This window comes from Eptatretus burgeri, chromosome 10, assembly GCF_056783735.1.
Source record: "Eptatretus burgeri isolate ZD-2024b chromosome 10, Ebu_testis_v1, whole genome shotgun sequence".
In the NCBI taxonomy this organism is placed as follows: Eukaryota; Metazoa; Chordata; class Myxini; order Myxiniformes; family Myxinidae; genus Eptatretus; species Eptatretus burgeri.
In genome coordinates this window covers 6,974,668-6,997,864 of record NC_140970.1, presented here as the reverse complement: position 1 = coordinate 6,997,864, position 23,197 = coordinate 6,974,668, and the positions used below count along the sequence as shown (strand labels likewise).

Below are 23,197 nucleotides of genomic sequence, written 5' to 3'. Positions count from 1 at the left end.
CAGGCAGGTATATGCATGGCCAGCATCTCAACCTGGAACAGCAGAAGCAATGTGCCAATAGGAACCACATGCAGGACGTGCACTGTTCCTCAGCATATTGAATTGTGTAGAATAGCTTCATGCAATGACTGGCCCAGGTGGTTCAAACAAAAACTAATTCAGCTCATCCCTTGTGCTGGGCAACAGGCTTCATTTTCACTCATGTGATGTGCTCCTGTCCACAGTTTAGCAGCGAGAGAGAGGGAGGGGGGGGCAGAGAGATAGAGAGCTAATCACAACAGTAGATGATCACAAAGAGAAAACGGAGTGGGTCTCCAATAGCTTTCACAGTTGCTTTTCTCTATCTTTTGTGATATTTCCTTGCTCTAAGAGTCCTCCTTTTGGGAACCCCTGCCTTAGTTTGAGTTCACCATCATTGGTTCCCACTTTCCATAGTGAAGCAGAGAGGAGGGGCAGATTTGATAAAGTGGAAATAAGGGGCCCACCTTTACCTCCACCACCAAAGGTTGACAGAAGTTATGTTTTCACCCCTCTCTGTTTTTCTGTCTGTCTTTTTGTCTGTCTTTTAGCAGGATATCTGAAAATATTATGGACGGATTTGGACAAAATTTGGTGGACAGGACAAGGACAAATTGATTAGATTTTGGTGATGATTCGGATCTGGATACTAGAATTTTAAAAGTGATTCTACACCATTGAAAGATGAAGCCGAAAACGATGGACAGCATGATATTTCAAAAAGTTGTGGACGGATTTTGGCATAACTTTGTGGAGGAGTTGGGTGGGAAGGTGACAGTAACAAGCCGATTAGATTTTGGTTGAGGTCCGGATGCAGATCCAGCCTATCAGTGGGATACAAAAAGTAAACTGTTCTGCCTGGTGGAGGAATGCACTCGACCGAGTGCTATTGTAGTTTACACAATGAGCTTCTCTCCCCCTCTTCTTCCCCTTCAACTGGAAAAGCAAGAAGATATTCCTGTCCAGCAGAAAGCCAGAGCTAAGGCAACAAAATCCTATGTCCTGTCATTGGCATTCCCAAACGAGAACGGGGCACTGACATGAAAAAAACATTTTCACCTGGTCAAGGTTTAGAGAGAGTAACCATCGATGCGTATTCCCATTGGTGGACTGCGGTACTCTGACCCGTATAAGAGAGTGAATCCTAAAGATGTCCAGTTATTTGAATGATAAATGCTGCTGGGACGTCCAAGACTGAAATTCAAAATCAAAATGACTTCCATCAGACTGTTATCAGCAGTTTGGTCCACAAACATCAACAGACCAATGATGTTAAAGACTGGTCTCAATCTGGACAACCCAGGGTGATCTCTCAAGAGAAGATGCAGCTTTGGTCAGGCTTGTCAGATGCATACCTTTTGACACAAGCACATTGTTGTGACATGAATGGAATCTCCCCTCAAGGTTAACCATGCGAATTGTCTGGAACCTGATTCATGCTGCAGGTTACAAAGCCAGGAGACTCATAAGCTAACCTCTTCTCATCACAAACCACAAAACAGCCCTCATGGCATGGTGCCAGACACATCAGCAATGGAATCTCCTATCTTGGAGAAGAAAGATCCATTGGTCTGATGAGAGCCAATTTCTCCTGCATGCGACTGAACTGATGGCAAAACTCGAGTTTGGCAGCAACCTAACAGCGGATACACCCAACAACATTATACAGTCCATCCCATTAGGTGATGAATCCATTATGATATGGCGCTTCGTATTATAATTGTAAACTTGCCCTTGCCACTGGAAAGGGTAACTTGACAAGTGAAAAGTACAAAAAGGGACATTTTTAGATTGTGATGTTGTTCCACAGTTTGACAAAGCAAAAAATGCCAGCCATTTCTCAAAAGACGTTTATTAATGGATGGCGATGACATATCCCACCATGATGCTCGTGAAGTTATCGACTTCCTGCAAAATAATCCCATCATAGCATTGCCCTGGCCATAAAGGAGTCGTGATTTTAATTCAACGGAGGACATTCTAGGGTACACAATCAAGAAAATGGACCCTTCTGTGCTGCGTCTGGCATAGTTGAAGGCTAATTTGTACGAGGATTGACAACTGCCCTAGGATTCTCTCTGGCAGCTTATTCATGGGATGAGAAGGAAGGTTGCAGCAGCCATTCGTTCTAATGGTGCTTCAACACATTATTGTCCTTTTGAGACATTGATTCCATTTTTTATGTCATTGCAGGTCGTTATTCACTAGTTTTGAGTCCGACATCACAGGATGTGTTGCCAGCAGTCCCATTTTAAAGCCATCACGTCTTTTGTTTTAAATCAGTTGCATTGCAGACATCCTCATTTTGTGAAAACTAAAGGTTAATGAAACCTTTGAATTTGTCTAAAGGCATTTGTTGAACATGCATACCAATATATATATATATATATATATATATATATATATATATATATATATATATATATATATATATATATATATATATATATGTAAACTTTCAGTTTGTGAATGATTTTCTTAGTTATCGTTACAATCCACTAAAGTGCAGATCTTAAATGTTTTTTCATGTGTATATTTGTTGAAAAATTCAGTTTCTAATGGTGGCCTAACTCAAAAAGAATAATTCGTTTTTTCTGTTTTTGGGGTGTAAACTGTTTGTTTAAAAATCATGACAGCCCGAATGAATTATTATATGAAACTACATACGACAAACTAATAAAAATAATTCCACACCTCATGTTGGTTTATTTGATCTGAAGGGGGTGATGACTAGTTTTGTCACAGGATATCAGTCAACCTTTTCCAACATTCTTTGTGGGCTGACAGGATGGCCGAGAGGGATGTGCACTTGCCTCTAAGTTGTCTAGCCTGGGTTTGAGTCCTGATCCAGCTATAAACTGTCATCCTGGTGTTTCACAGGCATGGTGTGATTCATCAATGTGTTTGGCTGTGTGCTGTTCCTTGGATGGATGTTAAATGGGGGTGTCCCATCTGCCAGTATCTGATGGTGGACATTGAAGATCCTATGGTGTCCTTTGTGAAGATTAGGTGAGCTATTGCTATGAATGATGGCCAAATTCCTGCCCGAACCAGCAGATGGCAATGCATCAGTGGCACAGCTGCACCATCAGCTATTGATGCTACCGTGCAGCCTTGTGCTGTGTATAAATGAAGAACATTCTCTGTGCATATTGTACTAGCCATGCAGCATTTTTCTGCCACTTCTCACAAATTTGTACAGCAAAATCACATCGGCAGACTCGGCAGTACATACTTTCAATGATTCTCTCATCAAGGGCTAACTATTCTCTCAATTACATTTTACTTAGCCAATGATCTTGAATCTTTCACATTCCCAGTGCCAGCTGATCCGCTTACAATAAAACATTTTTGTTGAGATTCAATTGACCAAAAAGGGCAAACAACTGTGTCCCATGCAACACATCGTCCACGTCTTTCACTCAAGTGTGCATATTCATTCCTTGACTCAAAATTATTTTTATGCAGGCCCGATTATTTGTGCCAGAAGTATGTTTGAATTGAGAGTGAATTTGTCTGTGGGGCGCACCAAAGTCATACGACTGTGGATAAATGAAACTGAGAATAAAAGCACTTATCAATTTGAAAAATTAAACACTTGTTCTCTCGATTCAATTTATATTTTTCATTTCCATTTCCAAGCTTGATTATTTTTCTGGAAAAGTGGAAAAAAAAATTCAATGCTTTCAAGGCTTTGCATTTTAGCAAAAAAGAAATTCCATGCTTTTCAAGGGTTTTCTGACTGTTATGAGCTGCGTTTTTCCTCGGGGTCGATGAAGCAATCTTAGGCCATGGAACGCAGTGTGGTTGGCCATTACCACCTCAGCAATAGTAGTCAGGGTAGGAATTTTAAATTTGGAAAGAGTGCTGGTGCATAATGGCCTACTCTTTAAAAAGAACGTTATGGAATCTTTGACGTCCACCAGAATAAAATGCTGGCTGGTACGAAACCCAAACTTCCTTAAATCAATTGATCTGAATTGGCAGGTGAGTGTGTTCCAAACTTGAGCTTATTCCCAAGACTAAGTAAGAAAACAGAAGGCCAAACTTAAACTCTGCTGCAGCATAGTACTCTACAAAGTGACCCTGGAATGTCTGTAATTCCTGCCCCCTCTTCTACCCTCCTTCCCATTTATATATCCTTGGAGAGAGAACATTCAAGACAGCCCCTCCTTTGGCAAACCACTCATACTTGTGAAACGATTCTATATCCAGAAGTAACCAGAAATTCCACACACCTCTGGTGATCTTTCTACACTAGTTAAAGTCTAACTTGTCTAACGTCAACATTATAACTTGTGACCATGTTACACAAATGAGCTTTTAGAATAAGCACATCATCTCCACATAGCTAAATATAATAACCAATACATTTTCTGTATTAAATTTTAGCCGTACAAGGATTAAACTCACCTTATGCCAATACTCTGCCGAGACACTAAGCATTCGGGACACTGGCATACAGGACACAGGTTAACATCCTATACAATGGACAGCACACTAACTTATTCAACGACCTGTATATAAAACAGCAGGGCGACAGTTTATAATCGGGTCGTGAATCAAACTTGGACTGAACAATTAAAACGTGAGTACAGTACACTGATTAATGGTGAAGTTATACTCAGGGTGACCAGAGTGAGTTGGTGATGACTCAGGTTAGATTATTGAGGTTTTAAAAATTACTGTTGTGACATGTCTGTTAAAACAAAAAATGTTTATTTGTGTTTTATTATTTTTAATTTTTTGTTTTGTTTGCAATGTATTTAATGTGTCTGCCTAATAATAATAAAAACCTATTTTATTATTAATTATTTATTTACATGTGTATTTGAAAATAAAAAACAACTATTCGTGTTTCTTGGACGACCGTGTGTTATTCATAAAACCTTTTGAATGCCCTGTTAAATATAAAATGGTGGCAATCTAGTGTAGGGGAAATAGTATTAGCATTTTCCAAATGGCTAAGCGGATCCTGAATGGCCAATATTTAAGCAGCTTTGCTTTGTTTGTTTATTCTGCTTCAAAATACAATTTTTCTTAATAGAGATTATACAGTAGGGTGTTTCATATTGCAACTTTTTTGCGCTAGGCAAGTTGGCTATGCGTCGTAGCTTTCCAATATGGATAAAAACACCACTCGCCGAGTTTTAGAATTTTCATCCCGAAAATGGCCGCCGGCGGCCATTTTTTCCAAAATAGTGACCTTTTTTTGCGTTTTGACACAGAAATCGACTCCTACACCTGCTAAAATACGTTAATGTTACTTGATATGTGTATGTTTGTAGATGATTATGATTGCTATGTCTGCTTGCAGTCGGGGACTAGACATTAGGCATCCAATATGGAGGAAAAATCCAAAATGGCGTCCAAGATGGCCGATTTTTGGCCACTGGGAAGTTGTTCCCTCCAATGTGGGTTCTAATATGTCAATGTCTAGTTATAGGTTTTTGGGTGTGCTGAATTCGTTTTTATGCTCTAAAATGCAGTATATCTGTCACAGAGACGTCTGCAGGGGTCATGCTCTCGCGTTAAGAAGTAGTTCTTGCAAGTCCGAAGAAGAATTTTGAATATTCTCGCCCTCATTGATATCAGGTGTCGATTCGACACCTATGGTATTTGACACGGCAATTGGTAATTTTCGCTCTTGCCGATTCCAACGTGCCCACAGATGAGCGAGAAACGATGGCAAAACTGTTGCATCAGACACCTCGACTACCTCATGATCAATTCAGCTCAGGAAAGCCAAAATTTCCGGCTGTGGATGAGAATGAGAGTAGTGACCTGTGTCTCAGCAGTTTCATAGATGACGACTCGTGGCGGTTATTCAATCTTCTTGAACTATATGATGTACTAGATGTAGAATGGATGTGTGAGCCTGCAAGCACATGGCCAGAAAGTGATGGTTACCAAAAATTCGCAAACTATGTGCACAATGTTCACGTAGTTAACGACCTTGCAGAGCATGGAATTAAGTTGATTTCAGATTTTATAGACAAAACGAGGGATGAACAGCAAAGGCAAGCTTTGCTTCAAGTGGTTGAGTGGCACAGGCAGAATTATTCTGGATACATGAAATCCACTCTTCAGAAAATGTAGATAACTATATGAAGCGAAGTGTGAACATTGATGTTTTTGAACTATGGAAATTTTAATTTGAAATGTCGCTACAGCCATGTATGCCATGCCATGGCCAATATTATTGATTATCGAGGCTGATAGGCACGGATACATGAAGTCATATTAGAACATTCATTATGGCATTAGTATACTAGTAATTCGTGTATATACTGTACATGTTAAATAAATACATGTTTGACCTTCGAATATTTAATTGTTATTTTCTGATATCAATGAGGGCGAGAATATTCAAAATTCTTCTTCGGACTTGCAAGAACTACTTCTTAACGCGAGAGCATGACTCCCGCAGACGTCTCTGTGACAGATATACTGCATTTTAGAGCATAAAAACGAATTCAGCACACCCAAAAACCTATAACTAGACATTGACATATTAGAACCCACATCGGAGGGAACAACTTTCCAGTGGCCAAAAATCGGCCATCTTGGATGCCATTTTGGAGTTTTCAGCCATATTCGATGCCTAATGTCTAGTCGCCGACTGCTAGCAGACATAGCAATCATAATAATCTCCAAACATACACATATCAAGTAACATTAACGTATTTTAGCAGGTGTAGGAGTCGATTTCTGTGTCAAAATGTGAAAAAAGGCCGCCATTTTGGAAAAAATAGTCGCCGGCGGCCATTTTTTGGAGGAAAATTCTAAAAATCGGCGAGTGAGATTTTTATCCATATTGGAAAGCTACGACGTGTAGCCAACTTGACGAGCACAAAAAAGTTGCAATATGAAACACCCTATTATACATTGTTCCAAACAAGTAGTGAAACAAGTAGAACAAAAAAAAGAGCAATCAGAGATTGCAAACCCTCACCAGGACTTCTTTTATTTTGAGTGGTGTATTTTTTTTACAGGTTTTCAGGTAAATCCAATATGGCTGCCAAACCACGTGACCTATGACATCATGTGTGACCCTTTTGTTCCTCATGGATAGGTGGTCATATGTATAGTTTCGCCTCAATCTTTTCAGCCATTTCAGAAAAGACGATTTTTGAAGGTTTTTTTTTAAAACAATATGGCTGCAAAATCACGCGAACGATGTCATCAAAAAAAAAAAATTGTGGACCATTTTATCCCGAGATGACCCTCAAAAATATTTATACTGATCAGATGTAGCGTTATGCATATGCAATTCTGATGTCATAACGAAGGCACCTACAATGTCATAAAAATACCACACTCATTCCACACGAGGAGTACTTGCTGTGTGCCAAGTTTCATTTTTTTCCTAGCTGCGGTTTTAGAGACACAGAGGTCCAAAGTTTTTCCGTTTTTCCAATATAGCTGCCACACCACGTGACCTATGACGTCATACTTATCATTAAAGCATTCTACATGAGTAGTCGCACCAATAGTGAAAATTTGGTCTCAATCTGACAAGTGGTTACGGAGAAAAACACAAAAGCTCTGTGCAGACAAACAGAGAAACAGACAAACAAACAGACCCAAATGCAAGACCCTCTCCTAATCCTTCAGAGAGGATAACTACATTCAAAGTACACCACCACCATGCCAAATAAATAAATAACAAATCCTCCAGCGCACGTCATTGCTAGGGTGCCTTTGGCACCTGGCGATGCCGTCATTCAGCACATGATGGTGGAATTGGGAGGGAGTGGTGTACAATGATTGATTAATTTATTTATTGATTGCGTAATTAACATAAATAAATAATAATAATAAAATAATTAATATTTTAATCAAATGGTTAATGGCATACCTAAACTACCACTGTTTTATCCAAATCTGTATTTTTTTTTGAAAATTAATGATTGAAGTAATCGTAAAATTAAATATTTAATCGATTTATTAATTCATCAATAAATCAAAGTATACATTATAGCCAAATCACTTGGTCACTGCCATGTGCAAATATCAACTTCCTTGCTCAAAAGGTGCCTGAGATAGTGCCCAGATGAGAAAGGAAATAAATAAGTAATTAATAAATCGATAACAATTAAGTAATTCATCAATTAATTGATTAGTCAAATAAATATACAAAAAATTGTTTTTGCCAAAGCAGCTGTTCAATATTGCGTCCAAATTTCAGCTTCCTAGCTCAAAGGATGGCTGAAATATCGCCTGGACAAACTAGAAAACAAGAAAACAAGAAAACAAGGAAGAAAACAAACGGAGTGAAAACTGAGTACATGCTTTCGGCGTCCGACGATGATGTCGTGCAGTGACTGGTGATGGAATCAGGAGTGGTGGTGTGCAATACTCACAGTCTGAGAAAGAGTCATTAATGATGACATGTGCCAAACTGGGTTTTCCAAGACCACCTCCCTCGGGCATTCGCAACCGGAGCTCAAACCTCTCAGGCCCTTCGAGTCTTGGCTGCCCCACATCATCCAGCACCGTGACCTTCACTGTCCGTGTGGTTACACCAGGGTTGAACACCAAGTTGTGACTGATTCCCACATAGTCTTCACCGGCTGTCATATACATCATGTCAACAGTCAGTTTTGCATACTCATAGAACTACATTTATGCAAGTTAGCCTGTCATGATAATGAAAAAGCAATCATTAGTGTTTTATCAGGGTAAATGTAATTAATGAGGGTGTTTTGTAAAACTTTCCCTTCTTGCTGTATACAAGAGTGGAAGAGGAAGTTCCATCCATTCATCCATTGGGACCATACTCTGTTCAGAGCGTTGGTGCTGCCAAAGCAGTCTCCTTGGCTATTGAGCACAATCCTGCACGGGTGGCCACTCCGACACAGAATACCAGCAAGCTGGCACTCATTTTGCCAACCTCAGAAGGATGAGAGGCAGAGTCAACCCCACCTGGTGTTAATTCAGTAGCCTACGGGGCACAAACTCAGGACCATAAGATCCCAAGTCAGCCCCTCGAACCACTAAGTCAACACCGGGCTTAAGACGAAGTTAATTGGTTTAAAAAGAAGGATAAAACAACTGAGAAGCCATGTATATAGTATTATCCATTCCGTGGGTGGATAGAGTGAGAAAATTAATATTGGAAAACGGAAAAGAAGGGAGGATGACTGAAGAGAAACATTGAGGGAAGGAAAAGTGGAGAGAGAAAACAAGTTTGGCACACTAAATAAATAGATGGCTCCGATGGGTGATAATTCAACTAAAACTTTAAAATTGTCATAAAAGCCCAATATACTTGTTGGCTTATTTGTGCTCCCATCTGAGTACTTAGTTCATGATAATGAAATCATCCTTGCCTGACATGACATCATGTAATTACAAGCTGGATTTGATAACACTGAACAACAAATTTCAAAAAAAATTTTTTACTGGAGATGTGTAAAGTGTTTAAGACTAATTTGGGTACGCTGATTTCAAAAATCATAACCGTTTTGCTGTATTACGTCAGGATTTTCAGGAACAGAAATATTCCCATTGCCTAGAAGTCAGGATTTCAATGAAATTTACATATGTCTTTAACATGTCTATTTCGTACAATTGTTGTTAACTTGTGTTATATTTCTTTCTTTCAGATAAAGATGAGTAGGCGTTCCTGTACCAATCATCCTGACAACTTCTGTTATGTCTGTGGTCGGTATACCAAAAAAGATCAACAGCGAAGTATATCTACAGCAGTGAAAATGAAGGCCGCCTACTTTCACTACTTCGGGTGTAAGGTGGGGGACCAAGAACAGAGCTGGGCACCACACATCTGCTGCACAAGCTGTCACACAACCTTGACTCAGTGGTTGGTGGGCAAGCGCGTGAGCATGCCATTTGCGGTGCCCATGATATGGCGTGAGCCGCAGAATCATCATGATGATTGTTATTTCTGCTGCACAAGCATCGCCGGCTTCAACAAGAAGAATAAAGGTCACATCAAGTACGCTGACTGCGTCTCTGCTCGTAAACCTGTGCCTCATGATGACGAGAACCCCGTTCCAACACCTCCAGCTGATCAGAACATAGCTGTAAGCAGTGGTGAAGAGGATGGTGATGATGAACCTTTTGAACCCGACACTCAAGAATCACACCTTCTGAACCAGGGAGACTTAAATGATCTTGTAAGAGATCTCTCGCTGTCAAAGGCGAAGGCAGAGCTGCTTGGATCAAGGCTGCAGCAGTGGAATCTACTTGAACCTAACACCAAGATATCCTTGTTCAGAGCACGTCACAGAGACATGGCTGAGTTCTTTGAGATGGAAGACACGATGACATTCTGCAGTGACATCAACGGTCTATTGAAAGAACTTGCGTGTGATCACGATCCTGCAGACTGGCGCCTCTTCATCGACTCGGGGAAGAACAGCTTGAAGGCTGTTTTGCTCCACAATGGCAACGAGAAACCATCAGTCCCACTGGCTCACACGTTCGGCATGACAGAGACCTATGAGACTATGCGGCAGCTGCTTAATTCCATCAAGTACAATGACTTCAACTGGCACATCTGCGGAGACTTGAAAGTGGTGGCGCTGTTGTTAGGGCTGCAGTCAGGCTACACGAAATACATGTGCTTCCTTTGTCTCTGGGATAGCAGAGACGACAAGAATCACTGGACGAAGAAAGATTGGGAAGAGCGAAAAGAGCATGTACCTGGTCGACACAACGTGAAGCATGTCGCCCTTGTCGACCCAGCCAAGGTTTTCCTTCCACCACTCCACATAAAGGAGTGAACTCCTCGGCTTGATGAAAAGTTTTGTACGGGCAATGGATCTGAATGGGCGTGGGTTTTTATACCTCAAGGAAAAGTTTGGCAACACCTTGTCGGAGGCCAAGATCAAGGCTGGTGTCTTTGTTGGACCGCAAATCCGACAGATTATGAAGGACGAAACTTTTCCGACAACTCTAAACCCCAAAGAGCTGGCAGCGTGGAGGAGCTTCAAAGCTGTGACGGACAACTTCTTGGGGAACGAGCGCGCGGACAACTATGAAGAAATAGTGCAGCAGCTGCTGGAGTCCTTCAGGAAACTTGGCTCCAGGATGTCCCTGTAAATCCATTTCCTACACCAGCACCTGAACTTCTTCCCTGACAACTTGGGAGCAGTCTCGGACGAGCACGGCGAGCGATTCCACCAAGAGATTTCACTCATGGAGACGCGTTACCAAGGGCGGCACAACCCGAACATGATGGGCGATTTCTGCTGGTTCCTCCATCGTGAAACTGACACAGAGCAGCACAAACGCAAAGCCAAATGCCTAAAGCATTTTTAATTACATTCTAGTGGAGCTTTTCTGTAATTTCTATAATTTTGAAGCATTCATGATGAAATAAATGAATAAATGAATTTTTGTAAATTTCATTGAAATCCTGACTTCTAGGCAATGGGAATATTTCTGTTACTGAAAATCCTGACGTGATACAGCAAAACGGTTATGATTTTTGAAATCAGCGTACCCAAATTAGTCTAAATCACTTTACACATCTCCAGTAAAAAAATTTTGTTGTTCAGTGTAATCAAAAATTCAAATCCCATGTCGTGTGCCAATTTCTCCATCATCTGCTATCAATGTCTTTCTAATTAAAGTAAAAGTACACCGATGTCTCCCACATGTCATATATCTATCAACTCCTCCATGATTCTCAGACAACTGTTTAAAAGGAGTACCAGTTTGTGAAAAATGATATTAAAATATTTACAGAAAAATGACTCATAAAGCACCTTTTGCACCAAGATGCGGTGCTCCTCGGGAGTATATGGTAATGGAGCCCGGGTGCGAGAGATCAGATCCACTGCGCCAAACTTGGACATCCAGAGCGCCACTGCTTTCTTCAACTTCATACTCCAATGCACCAAAGTAGAATGCAGGCTCTAGAGCAATTATTATGTTAATTCAATTAATTATTGTTTATTTGTATCTTTCATTCTGTCATCATGGAAACGTCCATTAAGCAATAGGCTATTGTTTATATGAGAGGCATTGCTCGAGAATGGTTTCCATTTTTCGTATGAGTGCTCTTATGGTTAGTGGATGAGGAAATGCTTTTGAAGTTTCAAATCATTTGTCCAGACATTGGTTTAATAATAATAATAATTTGAATGAACAAACTTTCAGCAGCTCCATCTGAACTGAACACTGATGTATTTTCTGTAGTGGGGAAAACCAGGCCAAAATCTCACCCACAAAAAAACAGCATTGACTACAGTACAATACGAGTCAATGGACCAAGATTCACATGTAGCTCCTATGACCTCTCACCATCTTTAGGGTCAGGAAGAATGACAATGCTGGCAGAGGGGAACTTGCCGCTGATCTTCCCACCCATGGGTGCAGATAGTGTGACGTTAAAGCGTTCTTCGCCTTCATACAACGAGTCATCGATTATCATGACCCAGCACATCTGCTCAACCTCGCCTTGCCCAAAACGAAGCATGCTGGTGGGCCCTTCTGGTCGACTGATGTAGTCGGAATAGGACAACACCGAAGATGGCTCAGTGCCAGTGGCACTGCCTGTGTAATCAACAACAATTCCAACCTTTAAAACTTTTCAAAGGTAGCATTGAAACATATATTTTTTTATTTTTAGAAAAGCACCAATTGTGTTGAAATACTGAGTGATTTACTTGTTTGGTGTTCAAATTGTAACACTTTGCTCATGTTGACGGGATCCTAGATTCAAATACTATATATGATGTTAATATGTCCATTGTCTTTTAATTTACTTGTCCCACATATAATGTATGTATAAGTTCCTCCAAGAGTCTTATAATTTGGCAAACCAAAATAAAATACAAAGGATTCTGTAGCAGTACATGGTGTATGACAAATAATGAATACGGACCTGAGGCACACTTGCAGTTCATCAAACTTGTTCCAATGAAGTCTAACACCCTCAGTCATTAACTTTTTGCCATAAAGTCTTTAACTGCACTTTTCTATTTGGAGACCTGACCGGTGGTGCCAACTCAAAGTATGCATGCAACGGTTTACCATGACCATTTTGAGCAAGTGAATCACGCGAGATGCCTGCAATATTAGGAGTAAGGAATTCAGTTTTGAATGAAGGTGGAAGGAGGGGGTGGGGGTGTAGCATCTAATTTCAATGCTAATGAGTGTATGAAAACAAGCCTGGGGAAAATAATCCCATGAACTATCTTGGTTCAGAGAGATAGGCATGTCACACATTCCAAAAATGTGCAGAGCCAATCTATGAGACTGTCGCTATCTCAGAGCCAGTTGAAGATCGGTGGGGAGTAAAAGGAACAAGGTGGAGGCAAAGGATCTCGAAATAGTGTCCGTATTGCATTTACAAAGCAGTGTAACCACTGGAATGGTACACCAGTTGTCCTGAACATACCAGGAAGGATCATTTCTCGAACAATTTCAGGAAGGAGTGAGGAATTTGGTTTTGAGAGAAGGTGGGAGGAGGGGATGGGGGTGTAGCATCTAATTTCAATGCCAATGAGTGTATGGCAAAGTGTTCCATGGCAAAGGGTGGCACTGTCAGTAAGATCCCCAACCAATGAGGTACTTTAGGAGCAGTATCTTTGAAGTTGCCCAGCTGTTTTAACCCTTTTAACCTAGTGGTCGTTTTACCAGCCGCTGTTCAAACCCCCATATACCCAAGCAGCCGGTTTACTGGCCACGATTTAAACCTCCATATACCTGAGCAGCCAGATTTGTTTTTTCCAGGGGGCCCAGGGTGGGAGAGCCAAATGTCCAAGGACCTCAGGGTTCAAAGGGTTAGCCATATCTATATGTGACCAATACTTTTGGCATTGGGGAAAACACAGCAATTATGGGGGAAATTAAAGATTAGTGTTGAATGTGTGAAATATAATTTTTTGAAAAATATGGGAAATAAAAGTGAAACATACCTTTCTCTGTGTGGCAGACAACCATAAACTCACTGCTCAAGTCACCTTCACGCTTTACGGGCACAGACACCTTCCCTGTGTTCTCTTGAACCTTAAACTCAGCCTGTGGAATGAAGACTTGCGGTTCTGAGAAAAGAAGTCAGACAAAGTAGATGATGGGGAGGAAAAATCAAGCTATCAATGTGAGAAAATAGAGAAGAGGTTAGCCTGTCTATTATTCCCCTGGGAAGTGATGGCTCATTGCCACTGGGAACCCAGCCTAAACTCCCATTAACTATCTGCATGAGTCCATTGTCTACTAATGTCATTGTATTTCATGTTAAAGTCCTCTGACGTCTATTATTGTTTGTCCTGTACATGGTTTAGTACAAACTCCTCCACGAACCTGAGATCAATGTAAAAATAAAGGAAAAGGAGAATTGAGGAGGGGAAATATGGAGGAGAAATAAGAGAAAATGAGAAAGAATTCTGGAGTGCCTATTCCTACCATCAGCAGGGTCAAGTATCTCCACAGCAGCAAGCCAAGGATATTGCAGAACTGCCATGATGGGATCAGAAATTTCGAGCCACAAACTTTCAGGGCCCTCAAACTTGCTATCTGGTAGAAGATGAAGGCTCCAGGTGGCGGCAGTTTGACCTGGGTTGAATTGCACCTGTCTTTGACCTCTACCTTGAAAATCTTTGCCAGCCTCTGCTGTGCCATCCAGTGTTCTTATCGCTGGTTGAAGAGACAAAGAGGAATGATGCATTAGAGTCAACTTAAAGTTGGGTTTGATTGCATTCAAGTTGATTTGATTTGTCTCACTCAGTCCCTGAATTTAGTCGTACAGCAATGAATGTGTTGCAAAAAAACAGATTATTATTTCAGGGACAATTTTCCATCTCATGAAGTTAAAATTTCTTCCAGGATTGGGAAAAGTAACTCACAAATAAAGGACGTTTCACCCAAGTGCCCACGTCGCAACAGTGTCACCTCAAGATGGCCATCACTTTCATTAACCTGGTAATTGTCCTGCTGCAGGAAAATCCAGGGCCAGACTAAGTTGAAAATGTGCTCCGGTGAGTGGTTCTCTGCTGTGATGTAAGAAAATCATCATACAGAATGTCAACATATCATGAGAAATTAAAACTATAAAGTTTCAAAATACAATAACATTTTTTGCAACCTTTTACTTCCTAGTGAGCTATCTATGTGTGTATATTTTGTTGTCTAGCCTCATTATACTCATGGTACAATACATTGGATACATGCGATCACGTGCTGTGTGGATTATGGCATGACATCATCACGCGTATGGGGGAAGCAGGGGGGGCAGGGTTGGAAATGGTAGGGGGGCTGGGGGAGAGAAGGAGGGAAGGCTTTTTTGAGTTTTGGGATTAAACGGTTGCTCTTGGTGTCCCTGGAGTTACGGCGTTTCTCCTGCTTCCTTCATGCTCTCGCAACACAACAGTTGGTGATGAGCATAAACCCCAGATAGACTGCCAACAATTATATAATGGCAGCTACTGCTTCAGCCATCTCCATTTCATTTTTCTCGACTCCAGGATGCCTGTGCATGCCGTGGCAACAATGGCGTCGAATGTTCGAGAACTACATTCTTCCTGCAGGCCTTCAAGGAGCAAGTTTGGATCGGAAACGAGCGAGTCCACTCCATTCACTTGGTGCAGGAGGTCAGATAATTTTCTATACCTTTCCAGAAGTTGAAGAGGATGATAGTGCATATGAAAAGGCCTTGACTGTACTTGAACCACTTTTCTGCCCCTGCTACAAACGTTTCAGCAGAGAGGTATCAATTTCTACAGTTGGCACAGCTCCCCGAAGAGTCTGTTGATGCCAACGTTACGTGTGAATTTGCTGCAATGAGCGATGAGATGATTCGAGACCAATTGGTTCAAAAATACTACCCACAGCAGTACACGTGAATGACTTCTCATGGAACCCGTGTTAACCCTGCCTCGAGCGATTGAAATTGCTCATCCTGTTGAAACTGCGATCAAACAAGCCAAGTCTATGGGATGTGAAACAAAACCATCTCAGCTACAGCCTTGCTCAATTGATCGCCGACAACAAACTGGCGCTAAACGTTTGCAACTTCGTTCCAGTGCTCCTGTGACATTGGGTAAATGTTCTGCTTCAAGTAAATGCTACCGTGGTGGATCCGTCTCCCGCTTTGCCAATCCACCAGTCTGTCCAGCGACACATCTTATGACAAGATTAGACATTTTGCTGCTGTGTGTCAACGCTCAGGTTCTGTACAACAGGTGAATATTCAGCCACATGCAGTACTTGTTGTCCACAGTAAACGCCCAGTGAAGATGAAGGCGACTTGTGACATTTTCATAAATGATATTGTAGTAAATGCTATTGTTGACCCTGCTTCTGATGTTTCACTGATGAATGAGGAACTGGTCATCAATAATTAATTGATGATGCTTTGCAATCATGCCAGGAATTGTTTAATTCTTACATTGCCGATAATGTTCATGTATTCTGGGTTGTTTTGAGTCCACTGTCAAACACTAGGATAGAAGTGTTAAGGCTAAATGGTATGTTGTGGAAAAAGGTTCAACACTGCTCGGTAAAGATCTGATTCAGGGTCTGGGTATCATTATCCATGGTAAGACACATTGATGTTTTACGATTATGCCAGATGTACTTACAAGTAGCGATGTTACAGAAGAAGCTCCTCAATCGCAAGTACATGTTCAATCTCTTGCTGCTGTTACACAACATGAGATGCAGGCTGAATTCCCTGCTCTATTCTCGGGTGACTTAGGGTTGATAAAAAAGGGTACTCACATAGAATCAGGTTGGAACCCAATGCTGTTCCTGTCCAACAGAAGTTGTGCCCCCTTCTATTTGCTCTTCGAAAAGAGGGAGCTAAAGAGCTAAAGTGCTTACAGGAACAAGGATGTCATAGAACCTGTTGAAGCTTCTGAGTAGATATCACCAGTAGTAGGTGAAAAGAAAAAAATAATGCAATATGGGTTTGCATTGACCATAGAAAGGTTAATGATTCTATTGTAGTGGAGAAATACCCCATACCAAAGATTGACGAACTACTGAGTGAACGATGAGGTTCCACCGTTTCATCCAAACTTGACATAAAAGCCGCTTAGCGTTTGTTTCAGGTTAGCTTCCGCCCCTACTTCTTTTCAGAGACTAATGAACTCATTTCCTTGCAACCTTCCAGGTATGATTTGTTACTTTGACGAGGTGTCTGTCTCGGGCAAAACTCAGTCTGAGCATGATTCCAACCTACGAGCCGTACTCCGACGTTTGTCTAATTCTGGTATTAAATTGAATACCAAGTGCGTATTTTGCGTCCCTCGCATCAAAGTGCTCAGACATATAGTGGATAAAAATGTTGTCCCACCAAATTGCATTGCCATTGCTGCAACACCTTTTCTTTTTGTACACATTGTCGAGGCTCGTATGAGAGGTAACACACAACGCACAGCAAAGGGGGGCATGAGACAAGAGGGGCGGGAAAGGGAATGACAAAACGGTGGGGAACAGAGACATTAGGAGATCTGTGGAAGGGAGAGGGATGGGGTGGGGAACATGGGGAATACAAGATGGACACCACAGGGACTTTCAGGAAGGAAAGCAGGGAATTTGAATGAGGTGGGTTTGGGGTGGATTAATGGGAGTAGAAAAGATCGAGGGTTTGGATGGGGGATGATAAGAGCTGGTGGTGAACAGCTATTTTAAAGGCCTGGAGGGAAGAATGGGATTGAAGAGAGTGTGGGAGCTTATTCCAAAGGCGGGAAAAAAAAAGAGGAATGAAAGAGTGAAGCTGAGCAGCGATTCATGATTTTGGATAGTTTTACACCAGAAGGGGATTGCTGGCAGACCTTGATTACTCTGCAAAAATATGTGTGGGGGAGGGGACTTATCGCAGACAGAGCAGTTTAGGAGGGGGGGCGGCAAGACTGGAGAAGAGACGGTAGAAGACAGAAAGACCACCAACCTGCCTGTCTCAACCAACCAAGAGAGTGAGAGGCCCAACGACTTAGCCTCATCGCAGGAGATAACAATGATCCTGAATGCCTTGGTTTCCACAGCATGAAGATGAGAAAGGTGAGAGGCAGGAGCACCAGCTCAGAGGAGAGAGCAGTACTCAATCAGGCTGCAGACGAAAGCTTTGTATGTGGCCAGGAGCTCAGGTGGGCCGAGGAAGGATTTTGCATGATGGAGGATTCCCAGTCGGCGCCTGACTTTGGAGGCCAGGTTTGAAATGTGGCTTTCCCAAGAAAGATCATGGCAGATAGTGACACCCAGAAACTTGAATGAAAGGACTTCTTCAGAGGATTGTTGAGAAAGTGCATGGGGGTTTGGGGGGTGAGGTTCCAAACGGTCCTTTCGGAGAGACATAGTGAGAGTGTGAGATTTGTCAGGATTGAAAGACATGCTCCGCGTGTTGGACGCAAATTCTCTATGTAAATGTGTATCGTGTAGTGCTGCATCCAGGTGGGGGATAATATTAGAAGTTTCCACATGTTCCAGTGCAGTGAGGTGTTTTGAAATATAAGCAGTAGGTATGTTGTTGCTTCAGGTACGTAACCCAGGTTTTTTGTTGCCTATAGAGAGCTGTCAGTTCCCTATACACCACCCAAATTGTCCACAGGGTGCTCAAGGTCCACCAAAAACCCCTTCTGGTGAAACAGCCAAAATCAAGAATCACTGCTCACCTTCATTCTTTCATTCCTCATTTTTTCCCACCTCTGGAACAAGCTCCAACATTCTCTTCCATCCCACTCCTCCCTCCAAGTCTTCAAAACAGCTGTTCACCACCATCTCTTATCTTCCCCCATTCAAAACCACGATCTTTCTACCCCCGCTAATCCAACCCAAACCCACCTTCTTCAAATTCCCTGCCTTCCTTTCCAAAAGTTCCCTGTCGTGTAAGCTCCTGAAAGTCCCTCTGGTGTCCACCTTGTTTACCCCGTGTACCCTCTCCTTTACACAGATCTCCTACTGCCTCTGTTCCGCACCATTTTGTGCTTCCCTCAAACACCCCCTTGTCTCCTGCCATGTTTTATGTTTCTGTGCATTAGCTTTTACACGAAACTCAACATGGTATACGAAAATAATAATAATAAAAATAATAATAATAATAAAGGTATGCATCAGAAGAACGTGTTACTTGCTTGGATCAAGATCGCCCATGGGGCACGTACTCTGCGAGTTATAGTAAACAGCCAGAAGTTACATTTACTCAGTATACCACGACTGAAACTGTCATAGCCTTTCTCATCTCTGTTTTTAGTCGAGATGGTTCACCAGACAAGATAATTACTTTGATTCTGATGAGTTTTCTACCTTTCTTGCTGACAAAGGTATGAAACATTCACATTCTGCCATCTCCCACCCTCAAGGGAATTGTGGAATCAAAATATTAAACCAGGTATTAAACGAACCTGTGGAAACTGCTAAAATGATAAACCACCTTGCGGTTCACTCTGCACACAATTTCTTAGCTGTGCACAGATATACTCCATATAATTCGACTGGTGTTGAAACATCTGTTCAGAGTGCGCCCATTTTGGATAAGAGATGCTGAAAGAGTATGTTCATGGCATACTGAGATTAATACTTTTTCCATCTAAAGATACTGTCAGTGTACGTGACTGTTTGAGATACAGTGTCTGCGATTGCACGAGGAGTAGAAGTTAAGTTCATTCTCAATGAATTCTTATGCCATTGTAACTCTGAGTAAAAGTTTATTTCCTTATAGAGAGAGGGGAATGCGGTGTGGATATCCTCATTTCACTTATGGTACATTGGATACATGGGATCACGTGCTGTGTGGAAGGCGGCATGACGGCAGCACATGGAGAATGAGGGAATGCCTGTCTGAGTTTTGGGATAAAACGGTTGCTTTTGGTGTTCCCTGGAGTTATGGCGTTTCTCCTGCTTTCTTCATGCTCTATTAACGCAACATACACACAGTATCTAGTGAATGTATATTTGACTGGGATGCATTTATGTATTCTGTCTGTCGGTTGGATCATTGCAGTTTTGAGCAGAGTACCAGCCCTACAGGTGATTTTTTAAAGTGTACAACATGCTCTTCTGACATATCTGTTTATTTGGGAGGTGCAACAAACCGCTGCCTCCATCGCTCGCAAAAAGATAAATTTACCCGGGTTACGTACATAAAGCAAATACATGCGTACTGCTTATGTGTATGTATAACACATTGTGGTTATGTAGCGAGGACAATTCCAATTGCAACAGCCCATAGGCTGACACCAGAGGCCTAGAACCTAAGGCCCAAAGCCTGGGGCCTATACATACTGTTACGTTCACCTGGCCCATGATGCCTGTCGGCACCAACCTTTCATTATCTGATGATCCTTTTAACAGTCACTTCAGTTGTTTTACACTGAACGGAAAACTTATATCTAGGGCATGGCGATTGTGAATACGACACTTCCAAAAATGGATTAGGCTTTCCAAATTGACAGACATATGATATTTTTTTCAGGTTACAATTGTGGTTGGTGTTAGGCCAGCTGTCCAATCAATGGATGAAGAGTGGAAATATATATATATATATTTTTTTCCAGCAATCTGTGTGTGTATGTGTGTCTGTCTGCGACCGCCCTTTCTCGACGACCGCCAGTCCGATCTGATTGAAACTTGCCAGGAATATTGCTGGGGACCCGCGGATGTGCCTTTTCAAGGTTTGATATTAATTGGACGAGCGGTTCCCAAGTTACGGCCATTTTATTGCTTTTTTCAGTGTTGAAAGGTGTATATATCGCAGCTGAAGTGTCGTTCCACCTTATCATGGCATTTTTTTCTCTCAGGATAATGATAACAGCATATTAATAATAATAATTATAGCACAATAATTGGCAGTAATAAAAAGAATAACGTGATACAATGACCAATGTTTGTCAACCAATAACAACCTATATATTGTCTGTCAACCAATAATGACCAATAACGTCTGTCAACCAATGACAGGACATGGTGATATGACGTCACGAATGACGTCACAATTAATGTTTATTTATTTATTTATTTGCACGATTGACGTCACAATTCTTCTTCTTCGTTTGGTATGACGTCACAATCGTCGCTGGGGACCTGAGTATGTGCATTTTTAAGGTTTTATATCGTCTTCATCTGTTTCAGGTTTTTTTCCCAAGTGTTTCCCAAGGTTTGAAAGATGTTTTTCCCAAGGTTTGAATTAATTGTTCAAATTATTAATTAATCCCAAGGTTTGAATTTTCTCAAGGGAAACAGCTGTTTCCCAAGGGTTTGAAAGCTGTTTTTCCCAAGGTTTTAATTAATTGTTGTGTTTGGTAGACATTTGTGCATACATTTACAGAGAGGAACGAGAGAGGAGGGGGGAGAGGGGAGGGGGGAAAGAGGGGGGAGAGAGGAGGACGAGAGAGGGGGCAAGAGAGGGGGCGAGAGAGAGGGGGCGTCACAATTCAAGAGAGGGGGAGAGAGGAGGGGGCGAGAGAGGGGGGTGAGAGTGGGGGCGAGAGAGAGAGAGGGGCGAGAGAGGAGGGGGGAGAGAGGAGGGGCGAGACTAGGGGGGAGAGAGGGGGTGGCGAGAGAGAGGGAGCGTCACAATTATTCTTATTGTTCGTTTGATATGACATCACAATTGACGCTGGGGACCTGAGTATGTTTCCCAGGTGTTTCCCAAGTTATGGCTATTTATGATACAGTTGGTCCGATCTAATTGAAAAAATGCCCCAATCCAGTCGTCGTTTACGAGAGCGAAGGAACGAAGCTGCACATACTGGCACGCACCTACGGACACGCACCTATGGACACGCACCTACGGACACGCACCGACGGGCCCGCACTAGTATATATATAATATTTCGAAAAAGTACTTGATTTATAAAGCATCATCCACATGTTACTTGTGCAAAAGTTATGGAACTAGAACGGCACTTGTTCGCATATCTCCACCAGGCTAAACAGTTATGTCTTGTATCCCACTGATAGACCGGGTTTGCATTCACATCTTAACCAAAATCTAATTGGCTTGTTCTTGTCACCGAACCAACTCATCGACCACGTTTTCCTCTGATTGCTTTTTACTTGCAAGGGAAGCCCCCCCCCCCCACCTACCTCCCACAAAGGGGAATGGAATCTATCCATGGACGTGTTTCTGGTTCATCGGTTACAGCATTGCCAGAACATTCTAGATAATTACATCACCTTCCCTGACACAAGTTGCTACTATCTACAAAATGGACAGTAGGGGGCGAGTGCTATCCACATATCTGTGCTTTTGGAGCAGTCAAATATTTACCCAGCTGGTCTCAAATCAATCACTGCTTCCTCAACCCCTTCCTTTCTCAACCATTGCATCCAGCTCCAAAGTTGTGAATGAGATTTTTACTCATCACTTCAAAACTGCATAATGCCCTGAGCTCTGAGTCTCAGAGAGTGTTTTCATTTCACACCTCACAAAGAAACATCCAGGCAGCAGCTGTCAACAGCAATGACTAATTCCTTGCATTTTACGTTTAATTCTCTTTTTGTGTTTGAATGGTAACAGTCAGAGAAAGGACGGTACAGACAATAATAAATGATGCTACAACGTCACGCAGCAAATTCCTTAAATTCAAATCTATCCATATGTCGATATATAATACCGTGTACATATTAAATTTGTCAAATCACCCACACATTAGCTTAGCTCATCCCCCCTCCCCTCCCCTGTGTCCACTTGCAACAAAGGTTAAGATAGAAGAGAAACAGCATCAAGACATACTCATCGATCTGTGCTCTCCATATAATTATAAGTGCTCAGGACACGAGATATAACTATGCGACATTGAACTTATTGTTTGAATAGCATTGCAATACGTATATTGGTATACCTCCAAATTTTTCTTTCCTATCACAAAACCTCGACATATTGTAGCCCTCTACTGTTGACCCTTTAAATTCTCTCCTCGTTTAACCAAGTCTCACGTCATGCAACTTCATCCCCTCTGGTATATAAATATATACTATAAATTAATTGCATGTAATTGTAATTGACTTTTTTTCACCGCTTATTGTTTTTGCTAGTGCATACCTGAATCAGACACCACAAAAGTGAAGAAATCTGCAGTGGATTGGCTGCCTCCATGTAGCACGTACAAGATGTTTCTGGTATCAATGTCTCCTGCCAAACACAGAAAAAGCTTACAAAGTAAAGTGTATAAAAAGTTAAAAATTATATTTTTATTTTTACAGTATATAGGATGGGATACATGCAATGTGGGCAACAAAAAACACAATCACAGTGAGAGAT

The 23,197-nt window shown here is 41.7% G+C and overlaps 1 protein-coding gene across 2 annotated transcripts in view; it reads right to left on the bottom strand.

Annotated features, from left to right (window-relative positions):
• Nucleotides 1-23,197, bottom strand: part of LOC147017903 (FRAS1-related extracellular matrix protein 2-like) — a 94,954-nt gene that overhangs the window by 66,678 nt on the left and 5,079 nt on the right. For both annotated transcript variants that reach the window (XM_085896976.1, XM_085896977.1), the window contains exons 2-8: nucleotides 22,979-23,068; nucleotides 14,841-14,987; nucleotides 14,401-14,631; nucleotides 13,914-14,039; nucleotides 12,295-12,546; nucleotides 11,757-11,906; nucleotides 8,385-8,594 (exon numbers count right to left, since the gene is read on the bottom strand). In XM_085896976.1, coding sequence (XP_085753102.1) covers nucleotides 8,385-8,594; nucleotides 11,757-11,906; nucleotides 12,295-12,546; nucleotides 13,914-14,039; nucleotides 14,401-14,631; nucleotides 14,841-14,987; nucleotides 22,979-23,068 — 1,206 coding nt within the window. The remainder of the gene's footprint in view (nucleotides 1-8,384; nucleotides 8,595-11,756; nucleotides 11,907-12,294; nucleotides 12,547-13,913; nucleotides 14,040-14,400; nucleotides 14,632-14,840; nucleotides 14,988-22,978; nucleotides 23,069-23,197) is intronic.